Genomic DNA, 16,285 nt, shown 5'->3' with positions numbered 1-16,285 from the left:
CAAGTTAGTTCTATTTCTAATCTTCTGCTTCATAAAAAAGAAGACAAGACAGAGCACTCAGGTGGGGACAAGGAGGTACTTTATATTTCACTGTTTAAACATTTTCTCTGAAAACAAATTACCGTTAGTCATTCAGGTCACATAAAAGTTGGATGTTGTTTCATTCCCTATTTCCACGCTGACCACTGATACAAAGGGTCAGGTCCATCATTAGTTCATGCACTTACCTAACTGGACATCAGTTGTGAATCGTAGTCTGTGGATCATGCTGACTTTGAATGACTTGTAATGGTGGCTGCTAAGCATATCCTGTACTGTAGCTATGTCAATCTGTGAATCCTCCTCAAAAACTCCATCTGCCCTTGAACCTGGGGAGGAAAAAGCAGCTTAACACATAAAGATACATGAGGCTTGGCAAATGGTGTCTGCTTAAAATGCTTTGGGATAAATTAAAATAATATGGGCTATTTAATTTGGAGAAGAAAAGGCTGAGCGATGACTTAATAATGCCATTCCAGTAAACAGAGAATGGTAGCATATTCATCATTCAACAATTAATTCCACAAACACTGCCTATTCTATGGCAGGCCCTTGGCTGGGCAGCAGGGATACGCAAGGACAGAAAAACTGCTGCTTGCCAGAAGCTCTCCATCTCCACGAGAGTAAGTTAAAACCACAAAAGCATGGGTGGTCGCACTTCTTGTTTCTTCTCCTAATAATACTTTTTCTGATCATAAGAGTAATCCACGCTCTTGAAGAATTCTCACGCTTTCCAAGATTCTCAAACTGTCTGTTCATCAGCTTCCTGTCTTGCGCCCCAGTCCCCACTGGTGTGGGCACGAGCCTGCTCCCGGCTTGGACGGCTGTTAACAGTCTCCTCACTGGCCTTCTGGCCACCAGGCACTCTCTGCAATCCAGCCACCACAGGACTTTCTGATTCATATGGCTTTCTAAAGCTTTGATCATTTATTCACTCATTCAATGTTTAGTGAGAGCTTTGTGCACGCTCAGTACTCTGATATGTGATACTGGGGACAAATAAGAAGGCTTGTGCTAAAAAATCTTCCCTGACTTCCCATGGCCTCCTGAATGAGGCATTGTTTTCAGCCAAGCAATCAAGGCTGTCTATAATCTGGCTGAAACATAATTTTTCAATTTTACTTGTCATTTCTCATCCATACCTTTTGCAGTTCCTCCCAAACTCCTCAGACTGCACACAAGTCCAGGTTTTTCTACTTCTGGGCCCTTGCCTAGAACACCCCCCATCCAACCTTACCCTGGACTTGTCAAAACTCTACCCAGGGCAGCTCAAACTCCACTTCCTGAATTCCATAGCAGTTGGTTTATACCGGACCCTGGAGCCAGAAAATTCAATTCAATTTTTAGCTCTGCCTCTAACTTGCTATATGATCTTGGGCAAGTGACTTTATCTCTCTGAACCCCCGTTTTTACCATGCACAGAATGCCAAATATATTTAAAGAATCGAACACAAAATACACTTAATAAATAGCAGTCACGATTATTTTTATTCTACTGTCATAAAGGACCGCATTCAACCTTGCACTAAAATTGTTGAGTGGTTAGTCTGGCCTAATTTGGAAGCTTTTTGACAATCAGTAAAGTTTCTCATTCATCTCTGTATCTTCTGCAAGCACTACAGGCAGCTGGTGTGCTCTTGTTAAATTTTGCTAAAGAAAGAAAATAAATTAAAATAAAATAAAAAATAAAATAAAATAACATAAAGAACCAGTGTGTATGAATGCTAAGCACTTTACACATGCACTTAAGCCTCATTCAACCCAGTGGGTACTGATTTTCTGTATCATACAGATGAGGCATCTGAGGCTTTGGGAAGTAGAGTCATGTGCCCAGGGCCACACTAAGCACAGCTAAATTATCTCCCATCCCCCAGAGTTTAAACTGTGGTCTTCTGAAGGTGCAGTTGCTGGTGCCCTTCACCAGTGGGACGGGAGCATCTGTGCAGCAGAGGCCGACCAGAGCAGGTGCCCTAAGCCTTGTTGTGTGGAACACCCAGAGATGGCCCACAGGGGAACCCAGACAGAACTCCTTGGGACAGAGTTGGAGGAATGGAAAACTCGAGGTTTGGGTATAAAATGGGAAAATTCTGTTACATAACTGGCAGCCTGACAATTGCATGCTTTTCCTTCCCACAGTTATTGCTTACAAGGTAAGCTTTTAAGTCAAAGTTGGTTTCTGATGCCTTTACACTAGACTCATTTATTAGGAATTGTGCATTTGATTTCCAAACCCTGCAATTATTCCCAGCTAAAATTACTCCAGCCCCTACAATAATGCTCTCCCCACAGTGAAGATGCAGCCCCACCCTTAATGGGCCATTCACTGAATGTCCGTGATATGGTCCCATCTTTGAGCATCTGCGCGTATTGTCTTCTTTGCCCAGGTCACCCTTCTCCCCACTTCATTCTCTCCTGACCTATTCCTCCAGGTCTCCTCCCTATTCTTCCTGAAGAACTTAGCTCAAGTGACACTCCAGGGAAAGCTTCCCTGATCCCGGGCCCCCAAGTCTAGTACAGCTCTTTTCGACACTGCACCCAGCATTTTCCTGCAGAATGCTGTCACAGCTAGTCATTATCTGTCTCTGCCCCAAGAGGGCAAGCAGAGTGACTGCTTTACTCACCATTATAGCCTAGATCCTGTTAGTGCCCAGGATAAAGCAAGTGCTCAATAAAAATTTACTGGATGAATACAGCTGCCATGTCCACAAGAAGGTGAAGATCAGAGAGGCTGAATGACTTAACCAATATCACCTCACTAGGATCAGAAGAGTTGCACTCAACATCTATAAGGGCCATTAGGTAACCTTGCTAGCTTTCTTTGGGACACCTGTAATTTTGGACAGAGGTGCCATCATTGCAAGTACTACTGTCTTCTGGGTAATGTCCATCTCTTAAACCAAGATGCTGGCTAGAATTTACAGAATTTCAAATAATCGTTCATTTTCCCCAATACACACTCCACTGAAACAGAACTGCGGAGATATGTTTATTTCTATTTTTAGAACCTTTTAAATACGAGAGTTGTGGAGAATTTTGGTGAAATACTGAAATCCTTTCATGTTTTAAAAATCAGTTAAAGCCATCTTATCTGAGAAAATGCCATTATTAGATACAACTTAGCTCAAGAACTTCTGTTTTCTTTACTAATTAGTATTTTCTAAATATTGCAGGTATTTGATTTGGAAAGGGGTAACAGCTCATTATGCTAAAATGCCAATTACTAGAAAAAAAACCCAAAAAACCCACACTTAAGAGTTTTACATTTTATGATGTTGGATTAAAACCAATTTAAAAATTACTATAACGTGACATATAATTTTTTACTGAGCAATTTCAATGCCAGCTGCTAATAAAGCATCTTAGCTGTAAATGATAATTCAGATGCTTTTAGATAAAGTGGTGCATAAATATGGCTGGAAATTGATTTAGCTTCTTACAGAAGCTACTGAAGAATGACATATTTTGTTTAATACACCAGCTAATGTAGTCCTAAAAGCTCAAACAAGTGCCAGTTTTCACTCCTAAATTTGCTGTGGGAGATTAATGAAAACTTTATATTTTGCTGAAATGTTAATAATGGGCAGATGAGATGATAGGATTTTAGTAGAGGTCTTAAAGCTATGGAATAACCAGCAAGGCTTGTCAATTTCCTTATATTAATTTTGTTCAAGACTTACATAGCTGGAGCTGGCTCAACACACTAATGCTTCTTGCATTGACCTTCTACTCTCCAACAGTGTAAATTCATATCCCATTTGAGGATTTAAGCCCCCCCTCATACTTGGGTAAATTCTGAGCCTTGCCCCAGATGACAAGCGGCGTGTTTGCTTTTGTGATTAAAAGGGCAACAGCACCTGGGAGAATAGGAAAGGAAGGAAGATCTCTGTGCTCGCCTCCAGTACATGCTGCCCACCCCCAAGCAGGTCATCTGATGAACTGGTCTTGGAATTACACAGCCGTTTTTCCAAGTAGGCTTAGGAGTGCCATTGCTTGGAGGGGGCATGTGTGCGTGTATAGATCAGTCACCCATATAACCTGCAACGACTCTCCCCATACCAGCAGGATGCTAGACTATGAAGGCACACTGGTGAGGATAAGGCAGGGTTCCTGATCTTTAGGAGCTTACAGACTTGCTATTAGGAACACAAAGAAAAGAGTACAAGGCAGAGATAAGTACCCAATAAATGGTGCATGCAACAGATACTTTATATCGAAGCACAGCATTATACCAAAAGCATGTTTTTGGAGGAGAAAAGTTCAAAGACTTTGCATGTATACCTTTACTGTTTGTATCCTTCCAGAAAGGAATGAACCCAACCATATATCAGCACTATACCATTTGCATGTTAAAATTATTACAAAAAGCAACTTCACATTTAAAAACCCGCTTCTGTTGAAGAGAAGACATTTTTATCTACTCAAAGTCAAAAAAAAAAAAAAAAGAGAGAGAAAACCAGAATGTCTTAGAAATAAACATATTAAAAAAACCACTCCCAAAGTGTTAATTTAATTGAAACATAACCCTTTGGTATTTTGTTAAATGAGCAATTAAAAAGGTCACAAGCAATTAAATGAAACAAAAGCCACACTGTGTTCATCTACATTAATGCTGAACTGGGTCTCCTCCTGAATGACAAGATAAATTGTAATGGTGCCTTCAAAGACTTCACAATGTATTTTGTCAAAGTCGGGAGTGTTAATGTCTCTATGTGCCATGGATTACCATAATGTATCGTGTCAAAACGCTCGAGCTGCAATAACTCAAAGATGTATTGTGATAGATCAAATTTTGGGGTGGGACCTAAAAGTGACTTGAGCACCAGTGCGCTCAGATGGTCTGACACCAGGCTCTGGAAGAAAGACACAGAGCCCATTTGCAATTTGTAAAGGTTTGTGGGACAAAATCTAAGAGGGGATGGAGCCTAGCTATCTAGAGGAAAGAGGTAGAAAGGAGGAAACAGGAATGGCACCTATCTTAATGGCAAAACCAGGCTGGAGCAAGAGCGGGTAGAGGAAGGAGTAGGCAGGCAACATCTAGGGTCTGCAGGAAAGGAAGGAAAGGAAAGAAAGAGGAGGTGCTGAGGGCGCCAAGGGCTGGGAAGTGGCCTTGGGACTTAATAACATTGGAAAGAACCTGGAACATAGAGTTCAGAGACGTAGGTTCAAATCGTAACTCTGACATCAAGGGTTAAGAGTGGGTCAAAACCTTGCCCAAGATTCCATTTTTGGCAAGAGGCAGAGCTGGGACAAATCTGTTGAACTTGAGTCTACCTTCCTTCCGCTGTGCTTCTCCTTCCCCTCCCGCCTCACCACCTTCCTACAGGCAGCAACAAGGAGACAGCCTGGGTAGGTGGTAACTGTAAACTCTGAATCAGTGGTTCTCAAAGTACAGTCCAGGACCCACTGGAGGGGTGATTCCCAAGAACCATTCTGGGGGTCCATAATCTCAATAATATTTTCACAATATTAACAGTAAGACATCATTTGCCCTTTTCATGCCTATTATCTTACAAAGTAAAAACAAGTGTGTAAGTTCACTGATAGGGTTCTGATTCCACATTGCAACAAATCTTTAAAAATCAATCACTTGAGGGGCGCCTGGGTGGCTCAGTTGTTAAGCGTCTGCCTTCGGCTCAGGTCATGATCCCAGGGTCCTGGGATCGAGCCCCGCATCGGGCTCCCTGCTCCGCGGGAAGCCTGCTTCTCCCTCTCCCACTCCCCCCTGCTTGTGTTCCTACTCTTGCTGTGTCTCTCTCTGTCAAATAAATAAATAAAAGCTTTAAAAATCAATCAATCAATCAATCAATCAATCTTTTCTAAAAAAAGAATCACTTGAGTTTCGGTATATTAATGAAAATTAATATCCACTATTCTCTGAAAAGGCTATTGAAATACTCCTACCTTTTCTAACCACATATCTATGTTAGGCCAAATTTTCTTCATATACTACAACTGAAACAATATACTATAGCAGACTGAATGCAGTAGATAAGAAAATCAAGATGCTTTCTATAAAGCCAGACATTGTAGAAATTTGCAAAAGCATATATAAAACAGTGCCCACTGGTTCAGGTGATCAGTCAATAATTTATCTTCCTGATGGAACAAAAATAAACGCTCTTCAGAGAAAGAAAATGGAAAACAAAACAAAAGAAAATACAGGTATTTTTCATAAAAATTTGTTAACATGTAATGGATTTATTATTACTCTTTAATGAATTCATAAATATTTAAAATTTTCTGTTTTTATTCCTAATAAGTTGATATAACCCAATAAACAATAGCTCTTTGGGGTCCTCAATAATTTTAAAGAGTGTAAAGAGGTCTAAGACAAGAAGCTTCAGAACCACTGCCTTTATTGGTTCTTATGCCGTGCCTGGATGCCCACTTGGACCATCATGATGAGATGTAAAAGTGCAGTTACAGCTGCGTATGGCTACATACCTGACAACAAACACAAACAGAAATCTTGGATATACGTTACTAGAGTAACAGGCTTGCCGTCAGGTGACTGGATCAAGGCTAATTATAACTAATACTGTTTTACGTTTAAAAAGTGTTTTTGTACATGTGATTTCACTGAAACTGAGGGAGACACTTAGAGGTACATATGGGACCTCCTTGCAGACAAATGGGCGCTAATCATTAAATCAAAGCTCAGATGAACTCACTGTATGCTACCGGCAGATGCCTTTGTTCATAGATAGAAACTACACAGGACTTCAAACTCCATTTTATGGTTCCGTAAGTCTTAGACCAAGTCAAAAAGCTTGAATCTAGTTCTGAGTTAAAGCAACTTCTATCTCCCTTCTCCAAAAAGATCTGTGCTAACTCTGGGACTCAACCAGAAGACAATGGCCTTTGTTACATCCTCCCCTTTAAATGCCCTATAGCTCGATGATGGGTTGACTGATCCTAGCAGGTTCACAAATAGTCACCCAGCACCCACCACAGCTGTGGGACTGTGCGAGTGCTTCAAGAACACAGGACGATGGCAGGATTGCCAGATGATGGAAAGGCGACAGGCAGTCCACAGAGGGAGAGGTATGGGAAAAACATGAAAGCCATAAAATGTGAGCACATATATAGGGAACAGCAAGTGTCTGCACTGGGTTGGAGCAAAGAGTGTGTGAAGGGGAAGAGTGGAAAATAAAATGGTCCAGAGGTGGAGGGGATAAATTCTTCAAAGGCAGAGACAGTATCCAGTATCCATGCCAGGGCCTGGCACAGAGTAAAATACTGCTGTACAAATAACCAACTAAGTGAAGAGGAAATAGGGGCACTTACGTGGCTTAGCTGGTTAAGGGATGACTCCTGATTTCAGCTCAGGTCATGATCTCAGGTCCTGGGATCGAGACCCACATCAGGCTCCATTCTGAGCAGGGAGTCTGCCTGAGGATTCTCTCTCCTTCTCCCTCTGTCCTCCCTACCCCACCCCACCCCACCATGGGCACGCTCCCCCTCCCCCGTGTCTCAAAAAATAAATCTAAAAATAAATAAATAAGTAAATGAAGAGGAAATAAACCATCTTCTGCCCTACTCTTTTTTTCTCCCCCAACATGGGGCTTGAACTCACAACCCAGAGATCAAGAGTCACATGCTCCATCGATTGAGCCAGCCAGGCACCCCTGCTCTGCTCTATCTTGACACCTTATTGCTATTCCCCACATAGAACAATCCCTGCTTCAGCTAAACTGGACTTTGCTCAGGTTATACCATTTGGCCAGGATGTCCTTCCCACTCTTTAAAATGTATACACTTCAAGGTCTAGTCTAGAATCTTTCCTGATCCCTCTCCTGAAACCCTGTAGTTCTGAAGGCTCTAATGATAAGTGTGATAAACATCTGTTCTCCCCTTCCAGACAATGAGCTCCTTTGAGGGCAGGAACATTCTATCCTACAGAGCACATAGCAGATATTCAATAAACGCTGTTGTTGGCATGAATGAAGTTTGATGCAACACAGGTTAACCATAACAGTACCCAAGTTCATACATCATCCCTCTATTTACCTTGGTTAATAGAACCTAATACACCATTCCTAGTTTTCCATTTGGACAACCCGCCAGACTGGGATCCTGCTTCAACAACAACTACAAGAGCAGCTAACATTTACTGAGTGTTTACCATATGCCAGACACCATGCTTGGCACTTTAGATATGCTATCTCATTTAATTTTCCCAATGCCCTTTTGTTGCACATTATTATCCCCTTTTTATAGGGGAGAAAAATGAGGCTTAGAATGTCACCCTGCTAGAACAGCCGTACAAGTAGCAAAGGCTGGAGCTAGGAACTGAACCCACATCTGTCTAATTCCAAAAATGTGCCCTTAATCACCACATAGCCCTTTGGGTAAAAATGTTCCTTAGATAGGCTTGAGTGTCCAAATCCATGGTCCATAACAGCATCTAAGGAGAACACAATCATGCCTGGCCTTGCCAGAACAAAGAATCAGGGATAAAACCTAACTCTCTTCATTCTTTCTGTAAGACTCAAAGCTGGCTGCATAAGTGAGTCAAGGAGAAAAACTCTCCCTTTGCTTTCTACATCCATCACATCTTTTTTTTCCAAAGGCCTTTTAAGTCCCTAAAGCCTCATAAGCCCCAAACTTCTCTTCTATTAAACACTTCCCTTTGGCTACTAGTCATTTTTGCTGGTCTCTAAAAACTAATCAATAGGTGATATACTATAACACACACATGCGCGCATGCAGGCCCTCTGCAGTAATCTCGCCAAAGCCGTCAGGATCACACAGTAGGATATGCCCTTCGCTGAATGTTCCATGCTACAACCAGGGTAGGGATCCTTGCTGTCAGGGCCTAAGTGATTAAACTCTTGGAGTCAGAGCCTTTCCACAGGGAGAATTCAGACCCTCAATAAATCAGGGTAATCTTGTTTTATGAGGTGATCAGAAAGAAACAGTTTCCGGTTTGTAGAATTTCTAAAAAGAGCAGAACACGGAACCAGGGCCTTTAGGCTCTGCTTTCTAGATGCTGCGCATCCCTCAGTCTTAACTTCCAGCACTCTCACCCTTGCTCATTTCACTCCACTTCATTCATTCATTCTCAAACAGGTCAAGCTCCTTCTCAAGGCCTTCAGATGAGCAGTCCCTTGGACTGGAACATTCTTCCCTTACTAACTGACTTAATTCCTTTCTCTTTTTCCTCAAGAAAGCTTTCTCCTCCTCTCACCAGCTCCAGTCACCTGCTAGATACTCTTTTATACCCTTTGTAGCACCTATCACAGCTTGGGCTCCATGGTATGGGGCTCCTCTCTACCCTCTAAGCACAGTGACTGGCCTAGAGGGGGACAACATCAATGTTAGGGGATGAATAAACCCATGTGTGCCAAGAATAAAACCAACCACCTTTCAGAGGATAAAGCATGACCATCCAAGGGTCTGGACCATTGGTTCATTATAGGTTTGCTCAGAAGTGAGGTTGATGACAGAATTCCCATCATTTTCTCTTCCTCCACTGTATCTTTGTTACTGTTGAAAACACAGTAAAAGGAGCCTGGGCATTTTTGACAATTTACATTACAAAATACCTAAGAACTGTAATATATGATCAACACTGAGGCATCTCTGTCTCTCTTTCTCTGACTCTGGAGTCAGAGACTGAGGGCACACAAGCTAGAAGTACCCTACCTCCCATCAGGGAATCACTGAAGAAATGTCACCTGATGCATTACCAAACCATTAGTCAGGGGCTGCAGGGTGGATTCTGGGGCCAGGAGCCTACCAGAGGGATGCAAATCCCTGTGCCCTCACTTAGAGCCCATACAGGGTTTGTGGCTCGTCAAACATGTTTCCTTACTGCTCTAATGTACCAGTGTATTGCTTAATGAAAGTTCTTAATTGTAATTCAATTAATTACATACACAGAGTCCCCAATTACATTTTCCAATAAGACATTGGCTGTGGTACAGGTCTAAATGCACTTAACCAATTTCAATATATTAAGACCAATTTCCCTTGAATACTAATTACTACCTAATGATAAAATGAAAAGGGGGGAACTTTCAAGAAAGGGGGAGAGCGAAAGATGCAATTCATGTGGAATTTTCCAGCCCACAGAGTACAGTTCAGACATTCATTACTGAAGAAGTAGGTGTGGACAGGGCACAAGTTTGTCTCTGGTACAGGTCAGCACTGGTTTTGGCCAAGGTACCACCCATGCTTGGTGCTGGCCATTGCCAAAAGGGGCTTGTGGGAAGTCTAAGAGCTAGTGGGAAAACAGGAATAACAGAGGGGGAAAAGGCCACCACACACATGCACAGACTAGCTGTGGTGTCTGGGCAGAGGTGTGTGTCCTGTGTCTCAGGCACACAGACAGACACATACTGGACTTGGCCAACACTTGCACTGTGCATACACATCACTATGCGCTCTTAGTACACACAATCTCATTTAATCCTCCTAACAGCCCTACAGGATAGGGATCACCATCACATTTTACAGATGGGAAAATCAAGTTCGCAGAGGACTTGCCTAAGGTTACACAGTGCCTGCAAACACCTTGCTTTGTCCACTACAACACATTACCAACCAGTCCACATTAACCAGAAAGCAAGAGGCGCAAACACACAGGTATTCTTACATCGGGGACAATGTTTCTGTTTCATTTAAATTCTGTTAGCATGCAGTAATGCAGGGAGCTGTTACCCATAACTATATGGAAAAAACCTCCACCTGTACAAAAATTCCTTATAGTGAACACTTCCCCCCACCCCCAAAGTCAGACACATAACTGGCTTTTGGTAGTAATTCAACCTAAAATTCAAACCATGAAGACCACAGGTCATTTCTATTTGTAAATAGAGTTTATTTGCACGATCACATTTTCTTTTGCATTTATATGCCATATAATATATATATTGTGCTATATAATAAAAGAGGCTTAAAGCCTTGGTATTTAAGTCACATGATAGAAATTGAGACATTAGTAATCTGTAGCTGAAGAATGCCTCCAGAAGCCAAATGGAACCACCAGGGAGTCTCCAGGGCTGGGACAGAGCACACACAGAAGGAGGGATCAGCCCACTATGAATAAGCACCGTGAAGAGGAACTAGAAATACATCGGGATTAGCAAAGAGTCATTCACTGCCTATGGTTGCTTCCTGCCTTCCTTTTTATTTAGTAGTACTGGGGGGTGGGAGGCCGCGGTGGTGGGGGGGAGCCCAAGTACATCCATGAAGAAACATATGGGTGTGGACGCTCATCCAAATCCCAAATTGTATTTAAAAGCTATCACGTACTTGTCCCCTGGAGCCCTAGTGAGGAGCCTGCTGACACCAGGGACTTGGGAGGCTCACTCTTTCCAGGGTAATGAACCATACCTGGCCACAGGCACCCAGATGGTCCCTGCCCTGGGGAGGGGTGGGGGTGGTCACAGTCCAGAGTGGGGGGATGGGTCAATCCATCCAGTGGAATCAGTGATCAGACTGAGGTAAGTACTTCCTGAGTACAGGAAGCTGAGTCCTCCTCTGGTCTTCAAGGGGAATCTAAAGGAGCTGGAAGAGGCCTCCCACAGACTGAGAGCCAGAGATACTCTCCCCTCCCACAGTCCACTTATCTAGGTGACTGTCCACCTTGAGCTGAGGCCTTCCTCAGGATAGCTTTAAATTAAGGAAACTGAGGATCTCAGTCATTGAAATAATGGAAGATCTCCTCGAAAAGGAAAGGAGGTCAAAGGAGGTTGACCTGACATCTAGAGAACAACCAAAGCCTCTTTGTATGGCAACTTCTACTTAGAAAATAAAATAATCAGGGGTGCCTGGGTGGCTCAGATGGTTAAGCGTCTGCCTTCGGCTCAGGTCATGATCCCGGGGTCCTGGGATCGAGCCCCACATTGGGCTCCTGGCTCAGTCAGTGAGGAGCCTGCTTCTCCCTCTCCCTCTGCCTCTCTCCCTGCTCATGCTCTCTCTCTCTGTATCTCTGTGTCTCAGATGAATAAATAAAATCTTTAAAAAAAAAAAAAGGAAAATAAAATAATCAGATTCAACTGTTGCACTAGAATTACTGGACAGAAGATACAGTTTTCCAGCTTCCCACCCCCAATTATTATTCATGCGATCAAGTGCAAATCACCCCTTTAAGCCTCAGTTTCTTCTATAAAATAAAGATGATGAGCACAGTGGCCTAAAAGGTCATTACAATGACAGAACTTGTATCTCATTTAATCCTCAAAAAACCCTTGTGAAATAGATTCAACCACCTCCATTTACAGAGGAAACTGAGGCTCAGAGAAATGACCTGATTGGCCTGACGTTAGAGGCTGCGGAGGCATAACTTTTAAAGCCCTACGCGACAAGGACAGACTCTTGAGTGATCAGACAGTAAAGAGACAGTGTCTGACATTTTGTTGGTACTCCACGAAGCCAGTTTAATTCCAGGCCTGCTTTCCTGATGATGGAAAATTCCCGAGTTTCTCTCTTAAAGTTGTGCAAAGAATAAGTTGGTTCGTGCTGCATTTTTCTTCTAAGGACCTGGGTGGGCTACCTACATATGATCAGTGGGTAAGAGAAAAGGTCACTGGCAACATTTGGCACAAAAGGAAAGTGAGGCTCAGTTAGGTGCCAGGATTTATATAGATGCTTGGACAAGAATGGAAGTCTTCTACCGTTACATCCTCTCCATAATGTACTCCATGCCTCCTTCTGGTCTTATTCCAGCTTCTGGCAGACAGTTGGCTGAAGGATATAGTAGATTATCAGACAAGAATCCAAACTGGAAAGCTCAAGGACTTTGGCTTGTCATTTTCTTTTTTAGGCCAAGATCCAAGCACAAATGTTAACTCTCAGTCCCCAGGCAGAAACTCTTGTCATTATCAGCTTCATTAGCAAGCTTCTCTCTCATAGTGTGTAAGACAATTGTCATCACAATTCTTAGGACTGAAAATTTAGTTTATTTTATCAACAATCTCAGGGTGGGCTTTGGAATCAGACAACTGACCTAGAATTCTGGTTCTATCACTGGCTAGCTAACTTTGCACAAGTCACAACCTCTCTCCACAATTAGAAAGGTATCTTATTAGGGTAGTTGTGAAAATTATAAGAGAGCGTTTGCAAAATGTCTAGCACAACGTGTATTTACAATAGAAGGCCTAAATAAGTAATTTATGAAACACCTTTTGATGTGGTTGGTATAAAAAGTTATGACCATCCCTCCTTGGAAGAAAAACGGAAAGGCTTATATCAACCCTTATGGCAGTATGCTCAATCAAATGGTTTTACTTATAAGGTATACATGTATACATCTCTCTGGGACAACAAAGAGTGGAAAGTACCCTGCTTCTTTTTTTTTTTTTTTTAAGATTTTATTTATTTATTTGATGGAGAGAGAGAGAGAGAGACAGCGAGAGAGGGAACACAAGCAGGGGGAGTGGGAGAGGGAGAAGCAGGCTCCCCGCTGAGCAGGGAGCCAGATGTGGGGCTCGATCCCAGGACCCTGGGATCATGACCTGAGCCGAAGGCAGACGCTTAACAACTGAGCCACCCAGGCACCCAAGTACCCTGCTTCTAAGTTCTCTGGTCTTATGACACAGACTTAAGACTTGCCTGCTCTCCACTCCCCTTCCTCCCTCCATTCTGTATCAGTTCCTCCCCCCATCACACATCTCCTTGAGGGCCCCGACAGGTCTATGATTCCAGACCTCCACATCTGTGCCCATCTGCTCTGTCAGCCACAGAATGCTGTTTTATCTATTAATTATAATTAACATTTATTGAGTGTTTATTATGTGCCAGGCACCATTCTAAGAGCTTTATGATTATTAAAACTTACTGAATCCCGTCAACCTTATGAAGGCAGATAAACTACCCAAGAGAGGTTAAGTAAGTTGTCCAGGGTCCCACACCCAGTAAGTGACACGGCCAGAATGTGAACCGAGGTAATTTGGCTCAACAGCACAGTCTCTTAAACACTGCATGATAGACGCTCATAATTTAGTTCACCACTAAAACGGCTTTATGGACAGCAAGCCTGTCCTGATCAAACATACCAATAGAAACAAACAAACAAAAAATTCTATTCTGAAATATTTTGTCTCAATCCAACTTCTTAATATGTAGCTGTGGGAGAATAGTATTTGTTTCAATGGAATTTCTACTTAAAATTAAACAAAATATTAAAAAACCTTCTCTAGAAAAGGAATAAACTGCTTTTATAATTTACTTCCATTTTACGAATATTAGTTATAATATTCCACTGATTCCAAACCACTGACTGCCTTGTGCTCTTTGTAAATGCTGGTAAGGGCTTCTTTTATGAATACAATGATTTTATTTTTTATTTATTTTAAAGATTTTATTTATTTATTTTAGAGACAGAGCACAAGAGGCAGGAGCGGAAGAGGGAGAAGCAGACTCCCTGCTGAGCAGGGAGCCCGATGCGGGACTCGATCCCGGGTGCTCCAGGATCATGACCTGAGCCGAAGGCAGTCGCTTAACCAACTGAGCCACCCAGGCGCCCCTATACATGGTTTTAGATCTCAAGTGTCATAAGGATTGTTAAACTAAGAGCTACTCGTTTTTATTTATTTATTTTTAAGATTTATTTGACAAAGAGAGAAAGAGCATGAGAGAAAAAGCACGGGCAGGGGGGAGGGGCAGAGGGAGAGGGAGATACAGACTCCCTGATGAAGAGAGAGCCCGATGCGGGGCTCAATCCCAGGTCCCTGGATCATGACCTGAGCCGAAGGCAGACACTTAACTGACTGAGTCACCCAGGTGCCCCAAGAGCTACTCTTTTATGTAGTCTTTATCTGTGTGAACTTAACTTTATTGCTTGTTTACTTCTTAGAAAGTCATGCACGTTCATTATAGAAACTCTGGAAACTATAAGTAAAGTATAAAGAGGAAGGAAAATTAATTACCCAGAATCTTGTCAACCAGAGACAACCACTATTAATATTTTGTCATTTTCCTTCTACTCTTTTTGGTTTGTTTTTACATAGTAGATATTAGTCCATATGTGTTATTTTGTATCCTTGATATTTTTCCTCCTTAATTTACACCAAAAGTTATTTCTCCCATTGTGAAAACTCTCGTTAAACACAACTTATAAGAGCTGAATAACATTCTACATCTCCTGAGGTGATTATCCTTTTGACTGTTACTGTGGCAAATTATCTTGACTGTTTTTTTTTTTTTTTAAAGTAGGCGCCATGCCCAGTGCGTGGCTTGAACTCACAACTATGAGATCAAGACCTGAGTCGTGATCAAGAGTCGGGATGCTCAACCGACTGAGCTATCCAGGCACCCCTTGACTGGGTTTTCCTAATGTCACACTAACCTTGTACTCTTCTGAATAAACCCAACTGGGGACTGCTATATTATTCCCTTAATATAATACTGGATTCAGTTTAATATTTTGTTTAGGATATTTGTATCTATTTAAATTTTCTGTGTTGCATAGTCTTTATTAGGGTTTGGTAACAAGACTAAGGTAGTCTTTTTTTTTTAGAAAGATTTTTTTTTAAAGATTTTATTTATTTATTTATTTTTAAAGATTTTATTTATTTATTTGAGAGAGAGAATGAGAGAGAGCACGAGAGGGAAGAGGGCAGAGGGGGAAGCAGACTCCCCACTGAGCAGGGAGCCCGATGCGGGACTCAATTGATTTTTATTTCCTTGTATATTTATATAAGATACTTATAACTGGCTGCCGACTGTGGGGATACCAACCTTCTACCTTTGAGAATCTGTTGCTAAATGCAAAGATCATGTTTCACCATCCTGATGAAATCTGTGCATGCCTCTCCAGCAGAGGCTGTCAGGGCCCGTGGTCAGTGAATAGCAAGCTGGTCTTGCTTAGAGGGTCAGTGACTAAAAATTGCCATTCATTCACTCATTCAATCTATACTTACTAAGCTCCTTCAGTACTGGCTTGTAGTGGATGATGAGTGAATATTTGCTGAAATAATGAGGGACAACCTTTATGGGTCAAGGATACCCTCACAGACCTGACAACCTAGTGGGGGAGATAAGACATGAAATGATCACTGAGAAAAATATATAATTATAAGCAGAAATATATCTAATGAAGAAAAAGTAGTATGCTCTATGACAGAATAGAATAGGGTATCCAAGTGAGGAATGGATCAGGTTTAGGTGAGGGAGGTGGGGGGATCACAGGTGGCCTCTTTGAAGATGTGACATTTGAATTGAGACAAAAGATGAGAAACAGTTAACTGGAGTGGGGGAAAGTGTGTTCCTCGCAGAAGAAATAGCCTGTGTAAATGAC

At 42.1% G+C, this 16,285-nt stretch overlaps 1 protein-coding gene across 6 annotated transcripts in view; it reads right to left on the bottom strand.

Moving 5' to 3' along the window:
* The window catches only part of MAPKAP1 (MAPK associated protein 1), a 243,818-nt gene that overhangs the window by 42,326 nt on the left and 185,207 nt on the right, over positions 1-16,285 (bottom strand). For all 6 annotated transcript variants that reach the window (XM_035015808.1, XM_035015810.1, XM_035015806.1 and 3 more), the window contains one exon: positions 228-368. In XM_035015808.1, the coding sequence (XP_034871699.1) occupies positions 228-368 (141 nt within the window). The remainder of the gene's footprint in view (positions 1-227; positions 369-16,285) is intronic.

Source organism: Mirounga leonina, unplaced genomic scaffold (genome assembly GCF_011800145.1).
Source record: "Mirounga leonina isolate KUSES-001 unplaced genomic scaffold, KU_Mleo_1.0 Mir_170, whole genome shotgun sequence".
Lineage (NCBI taxonomy): Eukaryota > Metazoa > Chordata > Mammalia > Carnivora > Phocidae > Mirounga > Mirounga leonina.
The sequence above is the reverse complement of the archived record's forward strand: the minus strand, read 5'-3'. Positions and strand labels throughout refer to the sequence as shown.